General features: G+C 34.1%; 4 protein-coding genes, 1 long non-coding RNA gene, 1 other non-coding gene and 1 pseudogene across 7 annotated transcripts; 5 read left to right on the top strand and 2 right to left on the bottom strand.

The window, feature by feature from the left end:
• The first annotated feature begins 29 nt into the window (after window positions 1-29).
• Window positions 30-2,917, top strand: LOC106347288 (probable inorganic phosphate transporter 1-8). Its single transcript, XM_048781523.1, has 2 exons — window positions 30-748; window positions 2,629-2,917. The coding sequence occupies exons 1-2, from the start codon at window positions 30-32 to the stop codon at window positions 2,915-2,917; spliced, it is 1,008 nt and encodes a 335-aa protein (XP_048637480.1).
• LOC125610269 lies at window positions 2,918-4,255 on the top strand. The gene is made up of 2 exons (XR_007340329.1): window positions 2,918-3,699; window positions 3,850-4,255. It is a non-coding gene; the product is annotated as an uncharacterized LOC125610269 (long non-coding RNA).
• A 3,669-nt stretch (window positions 4,256-7,924) lies between these two features.
• On the top strand, window positions 7,925-8,776 carry LOC125609910 (probable inorganic phosphate transporter 1-8). Its single transcript, XM_048781522.1, has one exon. The coding sequence runs from the start codon at window positions 7,925-7,927 to the stop codon at window positions 8,774-8,776; it is 852 nt and encodes a 283-aa protein (XP_048637479.1).
• Window positions 8,777-8,892: 116 nt separating this feature from the next.
• On the bottom strand, window positions 8,893-10,747 carry LOC106347289 (annotated as a pseudogene).
• A 3,700-nt stretch (window positions 10,748-14,447) lies between these two features.
• Window positions 14,448-18,250, top strand: LOC106350065 (monosaccharide-sensing protein 1-like). Of its 2 annotated transcripts, none has more exons than XM_048782537.1 (6): window positions 14,448-14,585; window positions 14,736-14,912; window positions 15,273-15,365; window positions 15,443-16,003; window positions 16,231-17,308; window positions 17,664-18,250. In XM_048782537.1, exons 3-6 carry the CDS (start codon window positions 15,287-15,289, stop codon window positions 18,109-18,111), a joined length of 2,166 nt encoding a protein of 721 aa, XP_048638494.1. In that variant the 5' UTR covers window positions 14,448-14,585; window positions 14,736-14,912; window positions 15,273-15,286; the 3' UTR covers window positions 18,112-18,250. The 2 variants fall into 2 exon arrangements, with proteins under 2 accessions (XP_048638494.1, XP_048638493.1); XM_048782536.1 differs by having other exon boundaries at window positions 14,507-14,653.
• Window positions 18,251-18,275: 25 nt separating this feature from the next.
• On the bottom strand, window positions 18,276-19,936 carry LOC106347287 (protein MULTIPLE CHLOROPLAST DIVISION SITE 1-like). The gene is made up of 5 exons (XM_013786801.3): window positions 19,817-19,936; window positions 19,365-19,703; window positions 19,089-19,261; window positions 18,618-19,005; window positions 18,276-18,537 (listed from the first exon to the last, which is right to left on the bottom strand). The coding sequence occupies exons 1-5, from the start codon at window positions 19,862-19,864 to the stop codon at window positions 18,388-18,390; spliced, it is 1,098 nt and encodes a 365-aa protein (XP_013642255.2). The 5' UTR covers window positions 19,865-19,936; the 3' UTR covers window positions 18,276-18,387.
• Window positions 19,937-19,969: 33 nt separating this feature from the next.
• Window positions 19,970-20,041, top strand: TRNAW-CCA. The gene has a single exon. It is a non-coding gene; the product is annotated as a tRNA-Trp (tRNA).
• Window positions 20,042-23,298: the final 3,257 nt, after the last annotated feature.

Below are 23,298 nucleotides of genomic sequence, written 5' to 3'. Positions count from 1 at the left end.
AACCAAATAAAAGTGAAGAGGGATCAGCTATGAATTCAGAATCGCAGATCAAGAAAAGGACGTTGCCACCAAGGGTGTTGTCGTCTCTTGATGCAGCTAGAATACAATGGTACCACTTCAAAGCGATCATAATAGCAGGAATGGGACTATTCACCGACGCTTACGACCTCTTCTGTATCGCACCGATCATGAAAATGATAAGCCATATTTATTACCACGGTGACTCCATCAGCACACCAGTTCTCTCCATCTCTTACGCCATCGCTCTTCTCGGGACAGCAACGGGTCAACTCGTGTTCGGTTACCTCGGCGACCGAGTTGGTCGTCGCCGAGTCTACGGGCTTTGTCTGATCATCATGATCCTAAGCTCCTTTGGCTGTGGCTTTTCCGTGTGCACCAGTCGTAGGTCTTGCGTTATGGTCAGCCTCGGTTTCTTTCGGTTTATTCTGGGTTTGGGTATCGGTGGTGATTACCCACTCTCGGCTACCATCATGTCGGAGTTTTCTAATAAGAGGACACGTGGCGCCTTTATAGCTGCCGTGTTCTCCATGCAAGGGTCGGGGATTCTTGTGAGCTCAGCCGTGACGATGGCTGTTTGCGTGGCGTTCAAAAACTTTGGCGGTGGTTCGAAGGCTGATGGGGAGGCTCCGGTTGTAGCTGACGTGGCGTGGAGGCTGATACTTATGATCGGTGCTCTTCCTGCTGCACTGACCTTATACTGGCGAATGTTGATGCCGGAAACCGCAAGGTTGGTCCAAAACTTTCTCATCAGTATTATTTTACAATCTCTTTTTACTTCATGCGATTAATATTAAAAACGAACAAATGCTTTTTCTATTTTATACACATGCGTTATTGCATCTAAAATATAAATTCCACTAAATATTTTTTCTATGAGTGGTGGTGACATGTATGCAATCCCACTCATATTACTGTAAGTAAATACGTCATGAATCTTTGTTTCCAATGACAGTCATAAAATCTTGAAAGCTACAAGATTAAGATGACATCGTTCTACACAGTTGAAATTATCCTATATTTTGATAGGTTTTCTTTGCAGGCAAAAACAGCAGTTTCATTTATTTTAGATGTTTTGCAGTTTCACATATTTTGTAGGATTCAAATATAAAATTAAATTAAAAAAAAACATTATGCTTCTTCAACATCTATTTTTATAGTACAATAGAAGCTACGATTTCGAACATTCCCTCTCAACCACCATGGTGACGCCTTACTTACGTGTTTTCCTAGATGCCCTCTACAACTCTAAGAGCATGATTAGTGGGGAATTTTTACAAGTGTTCTTAAAATAAATATAATGATAACATTTTAATTAAGTATTGTTTTGAGATCTCCAAATCATGAAAAAGGTTTTTCTATTCTATTGAAAAATGCTAGAGTTGACGGTTATCATTAATATTTTGATGGTATTTTCAAATATTTTTATACAATATTAGATTCCTTAAAAATTGTAGCTGTTTGTATAATTTAATAGCTAGTTTCATTGATAAAATATCAGTTATTCAGAGGCTTACAAATTAGTGGTTTGTTTCAAATGAGTCATTGACTTTGTAAGGGATACTGGGATAGATACCAAACATTGTGGTATATACCTTACCAGCATCTTATCCTTAAGTATTCTATTCCAAGACCACCTATTATTTTTAACAAAAAAGTCTTCACCAATCATACATGCATATACTTTGTTTCTTAATATTTTGTAATTTTATTATTCTTTCATGTTTGTCATAATATCTATATCGGGTATCACCTCCAAGCTAGTCCACTAATTTGTACTTTAATCCGTACATCATTCAATAGAAAAGGCCAAAAAATGTCACGATAACCTTTTTTCAAAATGTCATGATAACAAAATAGAAAGACTTTGTTTAATTCTTTAATATACAAACTTTTTATATTCAGTTTAATACTTAAATTAATTATTATAATACATTTACTTTTAAAATTATCTTCACTTTAATAGGCAAACTATGTTATTTTAATCAAAAATGTTATTACGTTTCAAATGAAAATTTAAAATCCCCAAATTCAGAAAACAATCTAAAAAAGAAATCTAATTTTATTTTATGTTTTAGAAATACAAAGAGCTAGAACTAAACTGCAGATAACCTTAAACTTTTAATTTTGGTCTTATTTTCAATATCAAATTTAATTTGTTTTCCGACACTTAATCTATTTTGTTTGTTCAAAACTAAGTTGTCTAAATTATCAATTTTGATCCAAAATTTATTTCTAAAATTTGAAATTAATTAGATTTTTTTTTAAAGATTCTTTCTGAGTTTGAGATATTTTTAAAAAAGCGTTTGAAATTTATTAATATTTTGGTTAAAATAAGCATAATTTGAGTATTAAAATGATTACTTAAAAGTTAGTGTATTAAAATAAACAAAATAGTTAGTTGAAGTATTAAACTGAGCAATAAAAAAAGTTTGTGTATTAAACTGATTACCAAAGTTTAGTTAAAGTATTTTTATGGAATTTTTACTTTATGTATAAATGGTTGTATATCTTATAACATAAAGAAGAGCTCCACTCTCTTTTCCTCCTGCCACGTCAGTAAATGAGGTGAGGGGACGCTGACACGTGTTGTCTATTTTGTTTGTGCAGGCTTCTGTTTTGTTGGGCCATGTCTTTCTACGTCGAGTCCATTGCGTGCTTTAACCAATTCAACGTGATGAAACGCCGCGTTTTTCATTTGGGTATGCGAGACATCATACTCGCATCTCCAAAGCTAATGGGGACTTCGGTTGAGCAGCCGATTTTCGTCTCCTTCTTCGCGATGTCAGTAACCGATTTATCATCTTTAAGCACTCAATTAATTGATCACCCACGATCAAGATTTAATACGAGATTTTTCTTATGCAAGGCGATGGAGTTCGACAATAAAAAGGTATGATTTCCTATCTTCAGAAACATCATCTCATTCATGGTGTATCTACATACTTCCACGGCGTCTCACATACTCCCAATCTCCACTTCCCAAACCACTCCCTCCGCCGCTCCTTCTTCCGTCGAATCTCAACCACCCATCGCAATCCCTTAATTCCCGTCTTCATCAACCGAGTCTCAGAAACTGTCACGATCGGATCTTTGTGCTTTTCCTCACCGATGTTTGATCTGTTTTTGTCTCGGCTGTGATGGTCGGAGTCGTGTTGATCTGTGCTCACCTAGCGTTTAGGGCTCCGAAAGATCTTTTCTTGGATGAGGAAGAGAAAGATCTTTCCTTTCGTTTATTTTTAAGTTTAAGATTCAGGAAATATCATTTTTGTTAAATTTTATTTGATTCCTCGATTGGTGATTTAAGCTGTGGATTGAATCTAGGGTTAGCGTTCCTTTAAAATTTTGGATTCTTTAGATAGTTTTTCATTATACTCCAATTAAATCCTCCTTAGACCTCTCATTGTTCTTATTCATTACCAAAACTGAGTTTCCCTCTCTTTTGCTACTTAGGTAATAACTTTGATGGCTACACGCTTATATCTGTTTGTTAAGTGTTAGTGTGAGTCGTCTGTTGATTGATTGTTAATTAATAAAAGCAATTGAACTTGATAACCTTCACGCCAAACAACTAAAATGGTTCTGTTTTTTTTTCTTACAGGTTAAAAATTAATTTTTAAACAAATTTTTGACGTTTGCAAGAGCTCAACCTGAAGCATGCAAGACGGATATGTTATTGCAGTAAGCTCGCCAAACTTGATGATATTTTTACTGGAATAGTCAGGTGTTGTCATAGATAATAATAGTTTGCATCTTGCTGAGGGGTTAACATGGTAAACACAAGCATCTTACTTAACTGTTTTTTGTCTTGCGGTGTGTGCCTGTTAGCAGGAGAGGATATGACTGTTCACTACAGGTTTGAATGTCAGGATAATCTTGACAAGGGTTTTGAGACCAACACACCTTTCTCTTGGATCACATCCAGTTTCAAGGAGGATGCTTAGTCTGGTGCTACAACTCAGTCTACTCTTTCTCATGAATCTGCTGAGTCGGATTCCCTTTGAAGACAAGTATCTTATCCACTCATGGGCCCTAGGTTGTGTAATTTTTAATAGGTGATCTGTACATCATCATACCGTGTCGTTTAATTAAAACATAACAAAGTTTACTGCCTCTTTGTTTGCGTTTGTTTTTGGCCTTCACCTTATATGCATGAGCTCTTCACATATTCATGATATTTGTTTAGTTATGTACAGATCTTTACTCTTTTGGTGTTATTGAGTCCTTCAAATATTTACCACAAACCTCTTTATTCAAACCTGAAATGAACTAAAAGGTCACCTACTCAGTCACTCATGGAAGCTTTCTATAAGGTATCAAACCATTTAATTAGAAAGAAAAGAGCAACAACTCTAATTGCTCTGGAGTAGTGTCCGATATAAACACAGATTCCATTCTACAAAGAAGCTATAAAAAATTCTCTAAAAAAAGAAGCTAAAAAATAAGAAAGAACCCTATTAAATATAAAACTGAGGAATGCTTTGGGGAATTCAAGTAACAAAATACATAGGCAAAAAATTTCAAAAGGATGAAAGCTTTGAGAGCTATTGCCTTCACTAAATCATTATGAACCATTTTTCTATCTATGAAGATCATGTCTTGAGATGGGCGCACATTCGACATTTAACTTTTAAATTGTTTGGCCTTCAGTAGATATATTGAAAAATTGTACGTACATCAATTACAATATTAATGGTTAACTGTCTATATACTTAGGCTGTAAATAAGCTAAGCTAAACCATTTTAATAGAAAACCAAACATTTATATTCTACAGCCAAACAAAATACCGATCGAATTAAATCAATTTTTTTTTTTAATATGCTTTAATCAATCCAAATTCGTTTAGAAACAAAAAAATATATATCCAAAACACATAATAGTTAATAAATAATATACATTAAATCCATGTTGTAAAATGTATATAGGATATCTTATAAATTTTATAAGCCTTTATCACCACTAATATATATATATATATATATATATATATAGAAATTTTTGGTGAAACTTCAAAAAAAAAAATTAATGTAAAAATATCAATAAAATATTTTAAGACTATAGAATTTTTCAGCTTAACTCGGTACAAATTAACCTAAACCATTCTAAAAATAAACATTATTTTGTAAAATATGTTAATATACTATATTTCCATTAAAAATATAACAAAAATGAATACTGAAAATAATATAATATAATCTCATGCAAATGTAAAAAAAGAAAACTTATTTCAATTAAAAATATAACAAAAATGAATACTGGAAATAAAAAGTATAATACCGTAAAATATAGTTGATAAAATAAAATATAGTTGATAACAAATAAAAATCTAAATGCAAAAAAATTATAAACAAAGGTCAAATGTTAACAAAATAGATATAATATTTAAACAAAATTAACAAATCTACAATATGATCTTAGAAAAAACAATATGTACTATATTATAAAACTAAAATACATTTTATATAAAATAATTTTATATAAACACACCCTACCGAATATTTAGTCTTGAAAATATTTACTTTGTAAATATACAAAGTCATATAAATCTTTGGCGACAACTGAGGACTTTATTGCTGTCCACTTGCAAACTTCTTGCACATATCTTGAATTGTTGTATGCAGTCGGTGCAAATACTGTCAGATATGTGATAAGTGAGAGCTCCTCCGTTCTCTTTTGCTCTTTGATTTTTATAATCTTTTTTGTTGTTGTATCGTACATGAGAATATTACTGATTAAAAAAATGTTATCCTCCCTTTCAGTTGTTATGAGGCTAAACAGAGGCGTGAAGACATGAAGACATCCTGTTAATTTCAATGATACACGTACATTATAAACCGATGTCCATATATATATAATAATTTTTTTTTGTAATGCTCAGGTTTAATTATTAGAATATGATATTTTTACTAATTAGAGCTACATTTTTCAAATATATTGTTTTAAATATAAACAAAAGTAGGTTAAATTTATATTTTCACGTACACATTATTATAAATTAGTGTTATAAACCCGCACCTCAGTATAATTATATTTTTAAATATAATCCATTTGAGATTAAAAGTAATCCTTTGCTTTATGATCCATTAAATATAATCCTTGGGTTTATGATTCTTTAAAAATTCAAAGTAACAAAATAAATTCGCTTTTCAGTTTTGAAAAGATAATTATGAGTTAAAAATGCGATATTACTATCCAATATTCATATATGTATCTCTTTCCACAATGTAAAACATAATATCTAACTATTACAAAACATTTATATATAAAAAGATTAATATATTTTTTTTGTCATAAGGTTAATATATTTTTATGAGATTATTAAATATCATCATATTTATTATACTTATGTTTTTAATGCCATGTAAAAAGGGTATTTTATTTATTAATTCCATAAAAAATATTAACAGTTAGCCATTAAACTAAATGATTTAAACAAAACAATTAACCAACCACAAAATGAAAGCTCACCGAGTTGTTATAATCAGTGGCAGATCTAGAATATTTTTATAGTGGGGACATATATTATTTAAATATAAAATAAAAATACTTATTACAATTATTTGTTTATATAAAACATATTCTGTTCAAATTTTTTAAATAATAACTATTATTACATAAACAAAATTTTGAGAATATATATATATAAGTTTAAAATTTATTTCTATTATAATATATTTTTTAATTTTAAATATCATTAAAGTAAATAAACATTCTGAGAAATAGTTACATAATAGATAATTAAATAAAAATGATTAAAATAAAACTTGGTAAAAAGAATATGCGAGAAAAAAATGAAGAATATGCGAGCAATATATCATAGGACATAGATTCAAAATATGTTGAAATCATTAAAATAATGACATTTATGGGAGAGGTAAATTAGGAAATAGTTTATGATTTATGTTGGAAAGGAAAAAAAGTTTAAAACAAAACAAGATCGAATTAAAAACGTGACTAAACCATAAATGAACGGGGCTAAGACTTTTAGTTAATGGGGGAGGGGAACGTCAGCTTTAAAAATTTTATTCTGGTAAACAAATTAAATATTTTTAAAATTTCACTGGGGGCAGTTGCCCCCTCCCTGCTTCATGTAGATCTACCCATGGTTATAATATATATTAGCCGACTATTTTTTCTAATTGAAACTGTACTCACACAAAAAAAACTACACCAGTATTATATATAATATTCAACCTTTTCAGATAAGATGTCGTTCTAATTTTTTCACATTAATTAAGAAAAATGTTAAATGTTCCGTTTACTCCTATTTAGTTATTTAAAATTTATTGATTATTTTCTATTATTTTTTTTTGACGAAAAGCTTTTATATTACTCAAACTTGAGGTGGTCTGGATAACTAAACCGGAATAGAACAACCAACAAAATGAAACTCTCTATGGAACGATTTTACCGTCAAAGATAAAAAATCAAAAGTCCGTTTATGTAAGAATTAAACAAATTAACACATATATTAATTCGAAAGCATACAACCTCACTCACACCACATCTAACTTTTCGTGCGGTTGATCTCCGGTAATCATTTCCTCGCACAGATCATTTAGTAAAGCAAACAACGCTAACACATATTAGTTCCAAAGCAAATCTAACACACTACCAATAAGAGCTAAACCATATTTTCTCCATGCCCAAACATCTTAACAACCATAAACATGATTATACATATTTTTTTTTTCAATTCCTAACATAAAACACATGCAAAGAAAACATACAATAATATAGACATATACATCATACGTAAATCATAACCCCCCGTAGGGCGGGCCGACCCTAGTTTAACATAAAATGTGGCTGACTAATGAATGGTAGTACCCTACCCATGCATGCAGATACACAGCACTTGTGGAAAACAATATCGTCCAAGCAGCAAAAGAAATGCAAAAAGTCATGTCAATATCTAATATCTCCGACGAAACAACGACGGAGCCACCTTCTCCTTCACCACCGCCTACCTACAAACTCTTCTCCATTCGCTTCCTCCGCCTCCACGGCCGTGACCTCTTTGCCGCATCAGCTAACTGGTTCCTAGTAGACGTCGTCTTCTACACAAGCAACTTCCTCCTCTCCCATATTTTCAGTAGCTACTCCCATAAACCTTCTTCCTCCGCCACCACAAACGTCTACGACGCAACCTTCGAAGTGGCGAAACTAGGAGCCATCGTCGCCGCTTGCTCCACCATTCCCGGTTACTGGTTCACAGTTTTCTTCATCGACAAGGTAGGTCGTGTCAGGATCCAGATTATGGGGTTTTTCTTCATGGCCGTTATTTTTTTGGCCGCTGGGATTCCGTACGGTTGGTATTGGTCAAAGCATGAGCAGACAAAGAAAGGCTTTATGGTGCTCTACGGTTTGGTTTTCTTCTTTTGTAACTTTGGTCCCAACACTACAACTTTTATCATTCCCGCGGAGCTTTTCCCGGCTAGGTTTAGGTCGACTTGCCACGGGATATCCGGAGCCGCGGGTAAGCTTGGGGCTATTGTGGGCACTGTTGGGTTCTTGTGGGCTACGAAGAAGGTAGAAGATGGCGATGATATGAACCAGGTTTATCCTGATGTGAACCGTATGAGAACTGCTTTCTTGATTCTTGGTGGAGTTTGTATTGCTGGAATGTTTGTGACGTATTTCTTCACGAAGGAAACTATGGGAAGATCGTTAGAAGAGAATGAGCACGAGCACGAACGAGATAAGAATGTTGAGGACGAAGAGATTGGTGACGGGCAATCCTTGGCAAGCACTTGATGACCAAGATACCAAACTCATGAATCAGTTCAAGTATTTACTCGACAAAAGGAAGCCAAATGTATATTTCTTACCAAATAAAACCGCTTAATGTAAGCTTCCTCTGTGTGTACTTTCTACCCCTGCAATTGTTCAATATATAAGCCCCGTTCTTTTGATAAACGCGCTTCATTTTATAGCAAGAAATGAAGTACCATTGGAGCAATTATTCAAAATAAAGCAAAATGTAAAAAATGAAACACCATTGGAGATGGTCTAAGTTCTGATTTCACAATAATGTAATCCGAGCCCTTGCTTGAACCGTAGCCAACCGCAGCCACACCGTGGTCCAAATTGACCTACACCGCCCATCAAAGACACCCTTCATATACCAAAACACAGTAACATCATGAGAACTAAGGAATGGATCAGTCTTTTCCTTGAATCATGTAGTTAATACTAAGAATGACTTACTCCCTTGTAGAACTGGAACTCTCTACTAGAGGCATCAATAGCGACACTGACAGGCTGATGAGCCAATGCCTTCAAGAGACTCGTCTCGTCGTTCCTAGGTACATCTTGGTGCCCACTGATAGTCACCATTTCAGAATCATCCTTTTGAGTCTCGCAGGTTCCTTCTTCCATGGAATAAGGATAATCCTCTTCCTTGCGAAGGCCACCGTTCTTGACAATGTACTCAAAAGCATAATCCATGAGACCACGTTGTAGGTTGTGTCACAGTCTATGAGTTCTTGTTCTGACAATGTTGTCAAGTTTCCTGTCATAATCTTGCTTATACCTTCCATTGCCGCTACTGTCGAAAACGCCCAACAGCTTCCTGCGTGACAATTCAAAAAAAAAAGAAGCAAAAAATGAAATGAAAAATGCTAAAACTATAACACATCATAGTCCAAGATTTGAGATTACCACAAGAGCCTTGGTTCTTGACATAGCTCACGGCTCCTTTCTTTCTCCAGTCAACAGATTTAAGCAAAGCCTCAACGTCCTTATAAGCAAACTCTTCGTAAGACTAAGATCTTTCATCATCACGTCTAGCTATGTCAATCTTGAGCCCTACATACTTATATTCTTGATTCTTCGTGGCTCAAATCCGCAAACTCGTTGAGACCAAGCCAGTATCTTTTCACTTTCTTGTTAGTCTCATCGATGTGTTTCATGTTATCCTTGAAAACTTTGAACCTACGCAACTTCTCTTCAACGGTTTCATAAGCTTTCTCGAAGTTGGAGAGCCATTTTTCGAAGAGATCGATGAGTTCATCATGAGATTCCAAATCCTCAGGGGAATATCAAACGATGGAGAAGTCGTGGGAAGCAGAGCGAATGAGAGAGAAAGAGATGCAGCCTATAAGGCAAGAGCAAAACAGAGGATTCTTGTAGGCCAAGAGAGAGCCATTAGGGTTACTGGAAGTTTTGTACTTTTGTTAGTTGATAGAGTAAATGAAAGAGAAAGGTTAGTTTATATAGGCTGAAAGCTTTTGATAGACTTTGGATCTTTTTGCTTTGTAGTAAAGTTGTCTGAATCTGAATCTTGTATAAACTCTGTCTTTAAGCTTGGTTCTTCTTCCTTGAGGAAACTTTGACTCCAAGTAATCTGTTTATGTTTGTTTAGTAAGTTCTCTGCAGCATCAGAACCCTCTACTTGGTCTAGAAGTTCAGTCATCTAAGATAGGCCTCTTTAATGATATATGGCAATGGTCCTAATCAAGTCTACACTAGGCCCACCTTATTTAGATTAAATCTTGACTATCTGAAAATCAATTTTGACAAGGATAGTTACATCTTTCTATGGTTTGTATTAATATCGTCTTGCGGCCCACAATCACTAACCTCTTTCCACAACTCTACCAGCTAACTTTCCAGGTTGATTCAGCAGCATTTCTTCGAAAGAAAAGGTGGGCTAGTAGTAGAACTGGCCAAATATTAAAAAACGCCATGATGTTTCACGTTCCCGATACTTCCTGTAACATTACAACACGCCGTTCTGGTCGTTTAAAATCGTTTCGTGAGAGTGGTTAAAGTAGGAAAATTAGTTATCACAGTGGACTTTGTTTAGTTATAGGCGTTATTGTGTCAAGCCATCTATCTTATTAAAACGCAAGTACAAAATTGAAGTGTTTGGAGACTTGAATAGGACTTTTAAAAATTTGGAGTGTTTGGAAACATGGATTGCAGTCTTTTAAAAAAAAATATTTTTGTTTGAAAACAAAAAAAGTAGTATTAAGAAAAAAAAGTAATGGGCTTATGTTTTTTTAAAAAATTGAAAGTTATCTAGGCCACTTTTAAAATATACCAAAATGGGTCAATCTAATTCCCTAAAAAAAATTTTCTAATCTAACCATAAAACAAAATTTAAATTTTATATACATATTTCAAATCAAAATAATAATTCAAATTTGATTTATATCAAAAATTGATTCAAAAATATACATATATTCAAAAATGGATTTTTACTAAACTATTTTTCAATAACCATTATAAAAAAATATTGTCAATATATATAAGAAAAATATAATACAAAGCCCAATTTGAAATACCAACTCAAATTATGGTTTTCATATTTCATATTAAGTTTTAAAAATATAATATATGTAATTATTTATATGATGGTATGTATAAAATACTATTAATTATATGATTACTTATATGATGGTACATATAAAATACGATTAATTATATGATGATAAAATACGATATATAATAATGACTAGGGATGGGCTTTTGGATACCCATACGGGTTTAGTTCTGATCGGTTTGTATTTTGGGTTTTCGGGGTCAAAGATTTCAGCCTTATTAGAATGTTTCTAAATTTTGGTTTGAGTTCGATTTGGATCTTTGCGGGTTTGGTTTGGGTTTGGATAACTAATTTAAATTATTTTTAAAGTCTTAAATCATTATATATTTTAAATTTCTCAAAATGTATAAATAAAATAATATATTACGTATAAATTTGAATAACATATGTCATAATACTTAAGCTTAACATATCAATTGGCTTGATTTAAAATTTTGGATACGAAATCAATAATTATTTTAAGTATTTTTGGTGATTTGAGTATACTTTAACTATTTCAGATATTTACTTTTGACTATCTATATATATTTTCAAGTATTTAAACCAATTTAAAAGTATCATTTTTGATGTTTTATATGCGTTAAATCTAAAAATAATTAATATATATAAGTATATAAATCTATTTTTAGATAAATTCGGATACCCAAATACTTCGGTTCGGATCAGATTCGGTTCTCTAAATAAGAAAATTTTGAATAATTAGAATATTTAATCAATTTATGTTTGGGTTTGGTACTATATCTTTGGATCGGTATCGGTTATGTTCCTCGGATTCATTTTTCCAAATCCTAATAATTACATGAAAAACAAATATCAACATATTTTTCAAAATATACATCCGCGCGCCTGCGCGGATCAAAATCTAGTGTATTATTATGGTAGTAATGAGTGTTAGCTTTAATCGATGATATAATTAGCTTAGTTTTTGACCATTGATCTAACTTTTAAAACATATTCTTTAATCAGGCTAGCCAAAATTCATAAGACATGACTACAGTGAGGTATTTTTCTTTTATCTTCTTGTAAGATTATTATTATTCATGTAAAGAACAAAGTTTGACCTGTCTTTCCACCAAGATATCTGATAACACAGTCAGGAGGATCAGATCTTCGAACTTATAAGTTATTTTTTATATATGACCACTAACTACTATGAAGTAACACCTATATTTTATAAAGTGGGTGATCTAAAACATGAATCATGTAAAAGTCCAAATTGAAAACTCACTGGTTCTATCTTTACAGGACATCAACGGCCATCATCATCATCAGTACAAAGTCTATCCACTAAATATATTGTAATATTGCAATTAAATTTTAAATAAAATATGTTAATCCAATCATATAAAGCTAAATGTAAGATAAGTTTTTCAATTGTTGTTGAAAGTTTCTCAGTTTTCTCTCTCCCTCTTTCATGCTTATTTATTCATTATATTAGCAAAAACTCTCTGAAAAATACTGATGATATATGCTTGAATAGACGAAATAAATATATAGTTGGTATTCGTTTCGAGCAACAAAATCAACAAAATATTATAAAAATGTGAAACAAAAACAAGAAGCATGTATTAAGATCCGTTTGAGGTGGAGACACGTGGTCAGAGATGCTCGAATGATACTTGGGAGCACGAACTCTACGAAGACAAAGACCGTTGTCATGTTTCTTTAGGTCTTATGTATATATTATCTATTGTTTGAGTTAACAAATACATTATGAAAGAGGAACGTTTGATATTATTTCTCAACTTGTGTTGTACAAAGGAAAATAAAATCAACTTGTTGCAGAACTAGAAAAGTGTACATATATTGAAATCTTTTTGAAACTTATTATGGTGTTGTATCCTGTTGTCGCCTAAAATTTTTCATATTCCATTATTTATAATATATAAAGTAGTAGTAGAGGAGAAGTAATTGGTAAGGCACAAAAAGGTACGTGAGAAAGTGACAAAGCACTAATAGTATCACATGCCCTCTCACCATGTTCATCTGCCATGAGTCTCTTGATTATAACCTTTTTCTCTTTAATAGTATTTTTTTAACGTTGTTTGATGTTTCATACCCCTTTTCTTCCAAAGTATCTTCTTCCTTTTACCGGAACTTTGCAGTACATCCAACGATTGTGTGTGCACGTATATATTTATATGTCTAGGAAAGTATGACCTAGCTAATATAATGAAGCCACATGATCACTTGTGAATTCCTGTAAATTGAATAAATGTTTGTACGAATTGTTGGCTCCCCACCCTTTACGACTTAAGAGTGTGACATCTGAAAACTGAAATATTACATTCGATTTGACAGAAAAGCTGTAAATATATTTGTTTATTTGATATTCTTACTACGTTTCAGATATCATCTCTGAACTATGCTTGATCTAAAAGGCTAGTTTGTAACTTGAAAATTTATATGACTAAAATTATGACCAAAGATGATTAACGGAAGGGGGCACGTTATTAACTTAGACAACAATTGAGATGTTTTTCTTTTGCAACTATTGAGATGATGTTATAACGTGGATTCCTCTGTATTTGCATGTTCCACATTGTCCCGGTCGTAATTTATGAGAAAACGTTTTAACCTTCATTGCTGTTTATTTTTGGTCTCTTCTGCTATTTGGATATCATCATAAAATATTACTGAAAACATATAGAACTAATTATGCATAGAAACGATAAATAATATATATTTGAAACAAATTATTTGTCTAAAAATTAAATTTCAGTTGAATTCATAAATTTAGATAATCAAATCTTTTAAGATTTCTAAAATTGTTTCAAAACTTTTCAGCGCAAAAATAGAAATGAATTTTGATTATCTAATTATGAAAAAGATGACGACAAAAAGGTCCAACTTTTACACGAACGTGACATACAGCCGGACCACTTAACGATAGATTTGAATATCTGACTTTCATGATAACAAAAAGAGATAATATTTTCTTGACGAAGAACAAAACGTTATCCTCTCTATCGTGATCCATGTCGTAACGGACGGACCCCTCTTTAAATTAATTTCCTACAAATCTACTCATAGATGAGTCACGACAATGATGTTTTTCTGTATACGTATTCAGTCAGATAAAGTTCTCCCTAGATCTTTACATCAGAATTTTGATAGTGACATAGATAGATTATGATTATTTATGTTCGACTCTTCTATATAAAGTGTCGAAAACATTACACAATCCTCGTAAATCGTTCTTCATCATAGAGTTCTTACCCGCCAAGAAGAACTACTGTATGTAAATGCCATGCAGTGATAGTTTTCTCCTTTTTTTAATAAAAGAAATAACCAAAGTTTTGTTGGTATGGTAGCAATGATTTGTTTTTTTGTTTACTGCGTATTGTAGCAATAATTTGTGAAAACCATTACTTGTCCTTATTGTAGATTCCATATCCGGGAAAATAAAAGTAAATCAACGATCAAAATATTCCAAATCAATCATCCTTGTTCTCTTTCTTGATTTATAATTCGAAGACGAAAAGGCAAAAGGAAACTAAAAGAAAGAAGAGTTCAGTTCCTGGTGAGTGCAGGAGAATTGTACTTTCAGAAGAGGAAGAAAAGGTGACACCTTTTCCCTAGAAAGTGAAGCAATCTTTTTCTTGTTGGTCAAAGTGAAGCAATCTTTTTGTTTGCTTTCATTCACATAAACTAAAAAGCTATTCTTTGCTTTCATTCACATAAACTAAAAAGATATTATTTTACCTCCTAGGTTGCTGCATTTTCATATTCATTGATGAATTTTTTGAGTCTAATTCTACTAAATCTTTTGGTTCAATAACATTGTGAATTGACTGTGATTTAGATCTTGATTTGGAAAGTTTAATTTTTGTTCCCTTTTTTGATTGTTGACTAAAACTTTGAAACTTTGAAATGTCTAATCACTGAAAAGAACTGTTCTGAATTTTGGTTTTGTGTGTTTAGGGTTGGTTTGAACAATGAAGGGAGCGACCCTCGTTGCTCTCGCCGCCACTATCGGCAATTTCTTGCAAGGATGGGACAATGCCACCATTGCTGGTTTGTAACTCTTCTCTTGATGATTTGAATTTGTTTGCATCAGATCAGTCTCATTTAAGATTTCTAAAATGTTGCAGGAGCAATGGTTTATATCAACAAAGATATGAATCTAGCAACCTCTGTTCAAGGTCTTGTTGTAGCAATGTCATTGATCGGTGCCACGGTCATCACCACTTGCTCAGGACCCATCTCTGATTGGCTTGGGAGACGCCCCATGCTGATTCTAGCATCGGTCATGTATTTCCTCAGCGGTTTGATAATGCTTTGGTCTCCAAACGTCTATGTCCTATGCTTAGCTAGGCTTCTTGATGGGTTTGGTGCCGGTCTCGCCGTTACCCTTGTCCCTGTTTACATCTCTGAGACCGCTCCTCCAGAGATCAGAGGACAGCTCAACACTCTTCCTCAGTTCCTTGGCTCTGGTGGAATGTTTCTGTCTTACTGCATGGTTTTCACTATGTCCCTGAGCGATGCTCCTAGCTGGAGAGCCATGCTCGGTGTCCTCTCTATCCCTTCTCTCGTGTATTTGTTATTCACGGTGTTTTATTTGCCCGAGTCGCCTCGTTGGCTGGTTAGTAAAGGAAGGATGGATGAGGCTAAGAAGGTTCTTCAAATGTTATGTGGCAGAGAAGATGTTACCGGTAAGGCTTCTCTTTGTTTGGTTTAGACACTTCAGGACCGGCTCTAAGATTTAGGAGGTCATAAATATTTGTATGTTAATCTTGAAAAAAAATATTTCGACAATTTGGAGATCATTTGACTATGTATAATATCTCTTTAGAATTTAGGACCAAGACGAATGTTTAATCCAACTGTGCTCGGTCCTGGCTACTATTAACGGTTTTTGTTGTTTTATTTTTTTTTGCAGATGAGATGGCTTTGCTTGTTGAAGGACTAGACATTGGTGGAGAAAAGACATTAGAGGATCTCTTAGTAACGTTGGAGGAACATGAAACACTTGAAACTGTCGATGGGGACGGACAAATGAGGCTTCTCGGAACACACGAGAACCAATCTTACATTGCTCGACCCGTCACTGACCAACAACAGAGTTCACTTGGGCTACGTTCTCGCCACGGAAGCTTAGCAAACCAAAGCGGGATCCACAAAGACCCGATCGTGGGTCTATTCGACAGTCTACACGAGAAGATGCCTGAAGCAGGTGGAAACACAAAGAGTGGAATCTTCCCTAACTTCGGAAGCATGTTCAGCACCAACGCCGACATGCCCCACATGAAACCAGCTCACTGGGAGAAAGACGTTGAGAGCCAATTCAACAAAGACCACGACGACTACGCCACCGATGACAATGCACCTGATGATGACTCGGACAACGATCTTCGCAGCCCGTTGATGTCGCGACAGGCCACAAGCACGGACAAGGACGTGATCCCACACCCTACAGGAGGAAGCACGCTGAGCATGAGACGTCACAGCACGCTTAACGGTGAAAACAGCATGGGGATCGGTGGTGGTTGGCACATGGGATATAGATATGACAACGGCGAGTACAAACGCTATTACCTTAAAGAAGACGGTGCAGAGTCTCGCCGCGGCTCAATCGTTTCTCTTCCTGGTGGTCACGATGGAGGCAGCTACGTTCACGCTTCAGCACTTGTGAGCAGATCAGTTCTTGGTCCTAAGTCGGTCCATGGATCTGACGTGGCCCCTCCCACTGGACCGCTCTGGTCGGCTCTTCTTGAGCCTGGTGTTAAGCGTGCGTTGGTTGTTGGTGTTGGGATTCAGATACTACAGCAGTTTTCAGGTATCAATGGAGTTCTTTACTACACTCCTCAGATTCTTGAACGTGCTGGTGTAGACATTCTTCTCTCAAGCTTCGGTCTAAGCTCCATCTCGGCCTCGTTCCTCATCAGCGGGTTAACAACTTTACTCATGCTTCCAGCTATTGTCGTTGCCATGAGACTCATGGATGTCTCTGGAAGAAGGTAATAACACAAAAATACAAAATGCTATGAGCTTCGGTTCAATGTAGATAATTTATTATAAATTTATATAAATATTTTTTTATAAATTTTAGATATATATATATATATTATATATATATATATATATATATATATATATATTTAAATATATATAAAAAATTTCGGCCGGTCCTGAAATTTTAGAAAATGAATATAGATTTAAGTTTTTATATATGTAAATTTTTTGATCGGTCCTGAGATTTTAGAAAAGGAATATAGATAATTTATTATAAATATTTTTTTATAAATTTAAGGTTTATGTGTATGTAATTTTTTTAAACTCCTTGTTTACTCATGATCTGTTTTGTCTTTACAGGGCATTACTTCTCTGGACGATCCCTGTCCTCATCGTCTCACTTGTCGCCCTTTTCATCAGCGAGCTTGTCCAGATCAGCAAAGTTGTTAACGCAGCGCTCTCAACGGTGTGCGTTGTGCTATACATCTGCTTCTTCGTGATGGGTTACGGTCCCATTCCAAACATCCTCTGTTCTGAAATCTTCCCGACAAGAGTCCGTGGTCTCTGCATAGCCATTTGCGCTATGGTGTTCTGGATTTGTGACATTATAGTCACTTACTCGCTTCCTGTTCTTCTCAGCTCCATTGGACTCGTTGGTGTCTTCAGCATCTACGCTGCGGTTTGTGTGATCTCGTGGGTCTTTGTTTACTTGAAGGTTCCGGAGACTAAAGGTATGCCTTTGGAGGTTATCACAGACTACTTTGCCTTTGGTGCTCAAGCTTCTGCTCCTTCTAAGGACGATACATGATTTGTAACGTTTGATTCTTCTTCATTTGCTCTCTTTTCTTTTTGGTTTCTGAAAAACTTTCATTTCTTTTTTGTCTCCTTTGTTTTGTAATCGATCTAATAACTAAACTACTCAATGTTGAAGATTTGAGATTCGAACTCTTTTTAAGTTGATGGAAAAGCAAATAAAAAAAGATAGGTTTAGGGTTTTCGAAGGTTCAATACAAAAAAAGTATCTCACAGTTTCTTGGAACACAAGTATGACTCTCAAGGCTATATTTACAAAGCTTATTGATTCTCAGGACTTGTGCGTCTCCTCAGTGGGTGAATCGCCAGTATTTTTCTCTTGGACATCATCGTCTTCTTCGAGCTTGCTTGAGAACTTGTATGGCCTCTGAAAATCTCTGGCATTTTGACTATCAATCCCCAGATTATTCAACTTCTCCTCCTGTAAAAAAAAAGATCCAACGATCATCATTTCTTGAAACTTATTGATCATCTCCGAGAAAGAAAGAAAAAAAAACTTACATTTTGTAAAGCTTCAAGCTTCTTCTGCATAGCTTCATGCTCAGCACGGATCCGGAAAGGAACACCTTGCTTCTGGTACACATTGTTCTGAGCAAGGTCTTGATCGATATCGCTAACCGTGGTTGCGAACGGATGATTGGCAGGGATCCATCTAACAGTATCAGGATCAACATCAGGCGGCACCGAGTCTCCTTCCTTGAGGAAAACAGTTGGTCTCTTCCATTGGTAAGCTCTTGACCTTCTCTTCTGATGAATACTTTGTTCTTTCTCGGTAAGTGTGACTGGAGCTAACTTATAAACTTTCCCGCACATCTCCACCGTTGAGCTTCCTTTACCAACTTTAACAAAAGGGTTGTTGAATGGGTCTTCGTAGTTCATAGCCTTTGAGCTGATAAAGAAGAAGTTAGAACCAAAGGCACTACTTCGAAAAAGTTATAAAACAAGAAGTTAAGAGAGTTTGAGTTTCCGTACATGCCTCTTCTATCACCAGATCTCAGCTGACCACGTCTCACAAGATCAGAAACAGAGCCAGCAGGACGGTTATCTCTCGACTTCCTTATTGCATAAGCTCGTAAAGAAGCGACCAGAACAGTAGCTACAATGCTGATACCGATCCAAACGCTGTTCCCTGAGCACTTGTTCATCTAAAGAGACACAACAAAGCTTAAAAGAGTATCTCGTAGTACTAACTTATCAAAAGTCGATAAAGATTCAAACTTTAACCAGCATCAAGAGAGAGTCTCCTACCACGAAGACGACAGGAGGAAGAGTGGTAACCATACTCCGAAGTCTCGAAATTGAATCCCCTGAATCATGAGCAATGGTTGTAACCATGCTCCTGAATCTCGAAATCGAAGTCTCGGAGTCACTGGCCGTGTTACTCTGAGCCGTGGAAACATCATCTTCCTCGTTATCATCGTTCTGAGTGTTCTGAGTTTCTTCATCTGGAGTCGAGGATTCATCCCCAATCGATTTGCACACGAACTTTTTGTTGGTTTGGACTTTAACCCAGTTTAGATTCTTGTGTCTGCGTCTGAACACAACCAAGCTTGAAGGAATCTGGAGCTTGGATCTTCCAATCGACGACTAGGGTATCAAAGACAACAACACAAAAACGAGACCTTTAAGATTGCAATCAATGGAAGAAGAGAGCGTAGTGTCGGTAAGTGAGAATGGAGAAGAGATGGATCGAGTGTTACCTGGAGATTGCAGAGGGAATGGAAGTGGAGAGAATCAATGGATGCCATTTCATGGAGGCCTACCTGAGGGAAGACGAGCAACACTCACCGTGTGGTCTTATTCGATCTGTATCTTATTAGTTATTTATTTATAATTGTAATTGTTATGCATGGGGATCCGTGGCGCAATGGTAGCGCGTCTGACTCCAGATCAGAAGGTTGCGTGTTCGATTCACGTCGGGTTCAAACTCCCGAAAAATATTCGGAAATCCCCATTTTTTTTTATTTATTCACCTTTCTATACGAGACGGCACGAAGAAGAGTAGAAATACGCAGAAACGTCACGCATGGCCGTTAGGAGAATCCAATTGTACAAAGGAAGTGGTCACTTGGTTGGGCCGTTTAGAGAATCCAATAAAGACCCAAATATTTATTCCTCAGTCAAAATGCTCTGACAACATCAAACTCTTTGTGATACCCACCACTAGTACTAGCATCAATATTCGCAACTAAACTTAGATGATCATTTTTTAACATCACTTTAATAAATCGTTGATGGGGGTATCTCTTATATATTCAAGGCGAAATTGTCGAACCACCCACTAGGAAAAGAACTTTCTAGTTGTGCAAAAAAGGTCGACACTCAGTATAAACTACAGAGTTTGATAGATTCTTTGTCTTTCCTATTTTTGATTTATATTTATTTTATATGTCTGTTTTTGTTTTTGTTTATGTTTATACCGTCTCTCCTACATATTAATCGAAAAATATTACAACTTTTTTTTATAGCTACATGTCATTACTATAATGATTCTTTTTTTTTTGTCAGCAACAAAACAGACTCATATAAACTCTGCGAACCATCCCGGTAACTCTGCATCCATATGAACGACAAACGACGGTTGTTTTCTTGCACTGCGTGTTAGACTGTCCGCCTTTGAGTTCTGTGTCCGTGGTATATGAATGATCTCTGAGCTATTGAAACTTCTCTTCAAGAACTTTATGTCTTCCAAATAGCTTGCAAAGGCTGGCCACTCTTCTGGTTCCGAAACCATCTTCACCAATTGAGCACAATCCGTTGCAAAAGTAACACAAGACTGTCGAAGATTCCTCATGCTTTCCATTGCCCATATAAAAGCCTCTATCTCTGTGTGTAGTGGCGACTGACTCGCTCTCGTATTCCTTGATCCCATTAGTCCATCGTAACCTTCCAGGGTACTGTACCATCCTTGTCATGAATATTTATCCTCTGTTTTACAAAATCCGTCTGTAAAACCATCGACCTGGTATACTCGGTATTGCCAAAGGTACTGGAACTTGGGTGCGGTCCGTACTCTGAGTCCGAGAGTTTTGTGCTTCCGCCCAAAGTAACGATTCAGTTTCTGCCAATTTGAGAGTATCTCTTGGATCCATATCCAAATTGCTAAAAACTTTATTGTTTCTACCTTTCCATATATACCAGAGAATCCAAGCAAAGTGATGATCCTCCATTTCGGGGGACACTCTCCAAAATAAATGATCCATATTGGTAAACAAAGATTGAGTGGGGAAAATATCCATACAGTACCAGACCTGAACCGGTGGTGGACATTAAAAAAAACGTGATTAGTGGACTCCTCGGGGGGCTCCACATCGGTCACATACAGTACCTCCTTGCATTCCTTTTGACCTTAAATTTTTCTTAACCGCTATACACCCAGTTAAAATTTGCCATAAAAAATGTTTCATCTTGGGTGGGAAGCGTACTTTCCAACAGAACGCCTTCAACGGTGTTATCGAAGGACCAAACTGGGGTGGCATATTTTCTCTGTCCGGATATACTCATTCCACTTCATACTATGATGATTCTTAGAATTATTAAAAAATAGATTGGTCTATCTAATTATATAATAATTTTTTTATTAAACTAACAATAAATTCATTATTAATATTCTTTTCTTTAAATAAAAGTTACAGAATTTTCTAATGTGGCTAAAATATATATGACAACTAATAATTTTTAATAATAAAAATTTGATAAAAATTAGTGTATCTTTTATCATATTTGTTTAATTTTAAACTATTAAAATAAATTAAACAACTACATTAACCATATAATAAAAAATTAAATTTTCATGTATATACGTTATATTTTGAATTTTTAAAAACAACTATAAATGACTAAAACTGTTAAAATCTCACATTCAATTTTGTGATCCATGGATTAAAATTTTTGTTATGACAAGATACAAATGATTACAAAATCATATAAGTAAAAAGTCTAATTTAATTAATTTAATAAAATTAAAATTTTATATATATATATATGTATATATATATATATATTGTTTTAAGTTAAACTATATCCCTGTAAAATATATGAATTTTTGAAATTTACTTTGAACAATTATTTTTGATAAAATATTTGAGCAAACATTGATAACTTAATTTAAAATATATATATTAAAAATATACTATATATGTTAATATCATTTAAATTTAGCTATATATCTTATCAAATAAAATAGTTATTGTTTGTTTAATAAATTTTATTTATATGTTCGCACCAATTTAATTATATATGTAATAGTTATAGACTTTTAATTATTCAAGATATATTTATTATTTCATAATATGTAAAGAAAATATAATACGTAAAATAATTTATATTTAACCAAGTGGTATTGGCCTAGTGATAAAGGGTTTTCAATGGAGCTTCAGCCATGGGTTCGATTCCCCTTGGCCACCCTTAGACATCTTAAGTGACAAAAAAATTTGGATTTCTATGAATTTCTTGGTGATTAATCATTGGGCCTAAAAGCTTTTAGGATCACACCAAAGTTATTAAAAAAATATATATCAGAGTCTACATGAGTCTATGAACGTTTGCTGTCAAAAAAAATTATATATATAATGTTTATCCCACACAAGACGTGGATCTTAACCTTAGTATATATATATACACGCATACATTCACATTCATACATATGCAACCATTTTTAGCCTTTAAGTTTAACTCATTGGGTGCGACTGTGTAGTTATTTTTGAGTAAAATTATTTTGCTTTAAGTTCAGCTGGAAAATTACCAATCAGGTAAAATATTACCATTGTATTTTTATTCTATGTACTGTTGATAGAATAAAGAAAACACCATAAAAATAACTTTTGAATTGACAAGAGAAATCTGGTTTTTAATATATACTCTATTTTTCACTTTTTGCTTACTCTATATTACACCAAAGTTTACCAATTATAACCATTGTTCTTAGAATAACCTTTTGATGTGGAAAAAGGAAAAAACTCATTGTTATTATAAATTATAAATTATAAATTTAAACAGAAAATAACTCTTGTTTGTAAATTGAATTTACATGCCAAAGAATATTTGTTTAAACAAACTCACTGGTGACTGGGAAACATGTACTAATAATTTATGCTAAAAAAAAACATGTACTAATAATTTGTTCGAAACAATTAAAAGTATATATATTTAATCAAAACTATGAATGTAAATCACCTTGTGA

Source organism: Brassica napus, chromosome A6 (genome assembly GCF_020379485.1).
Source record: "Brassica napus cultivar Da-Ae chromosome A6, Da-Ae, whole genome shotgun sequence".
Taxonomy (NCBI): Eukaryota; Viridiplantae; Streptophyta; class Magnoliopsida; order Brassicales; family Brassicaceae; genus Brassica; species Brassica napus.
The sequence above is the reverse complement of the archived record's forward strand: the minus strand, read 5'-3'. Positions and strand labels throughout refer to the sequence as shown.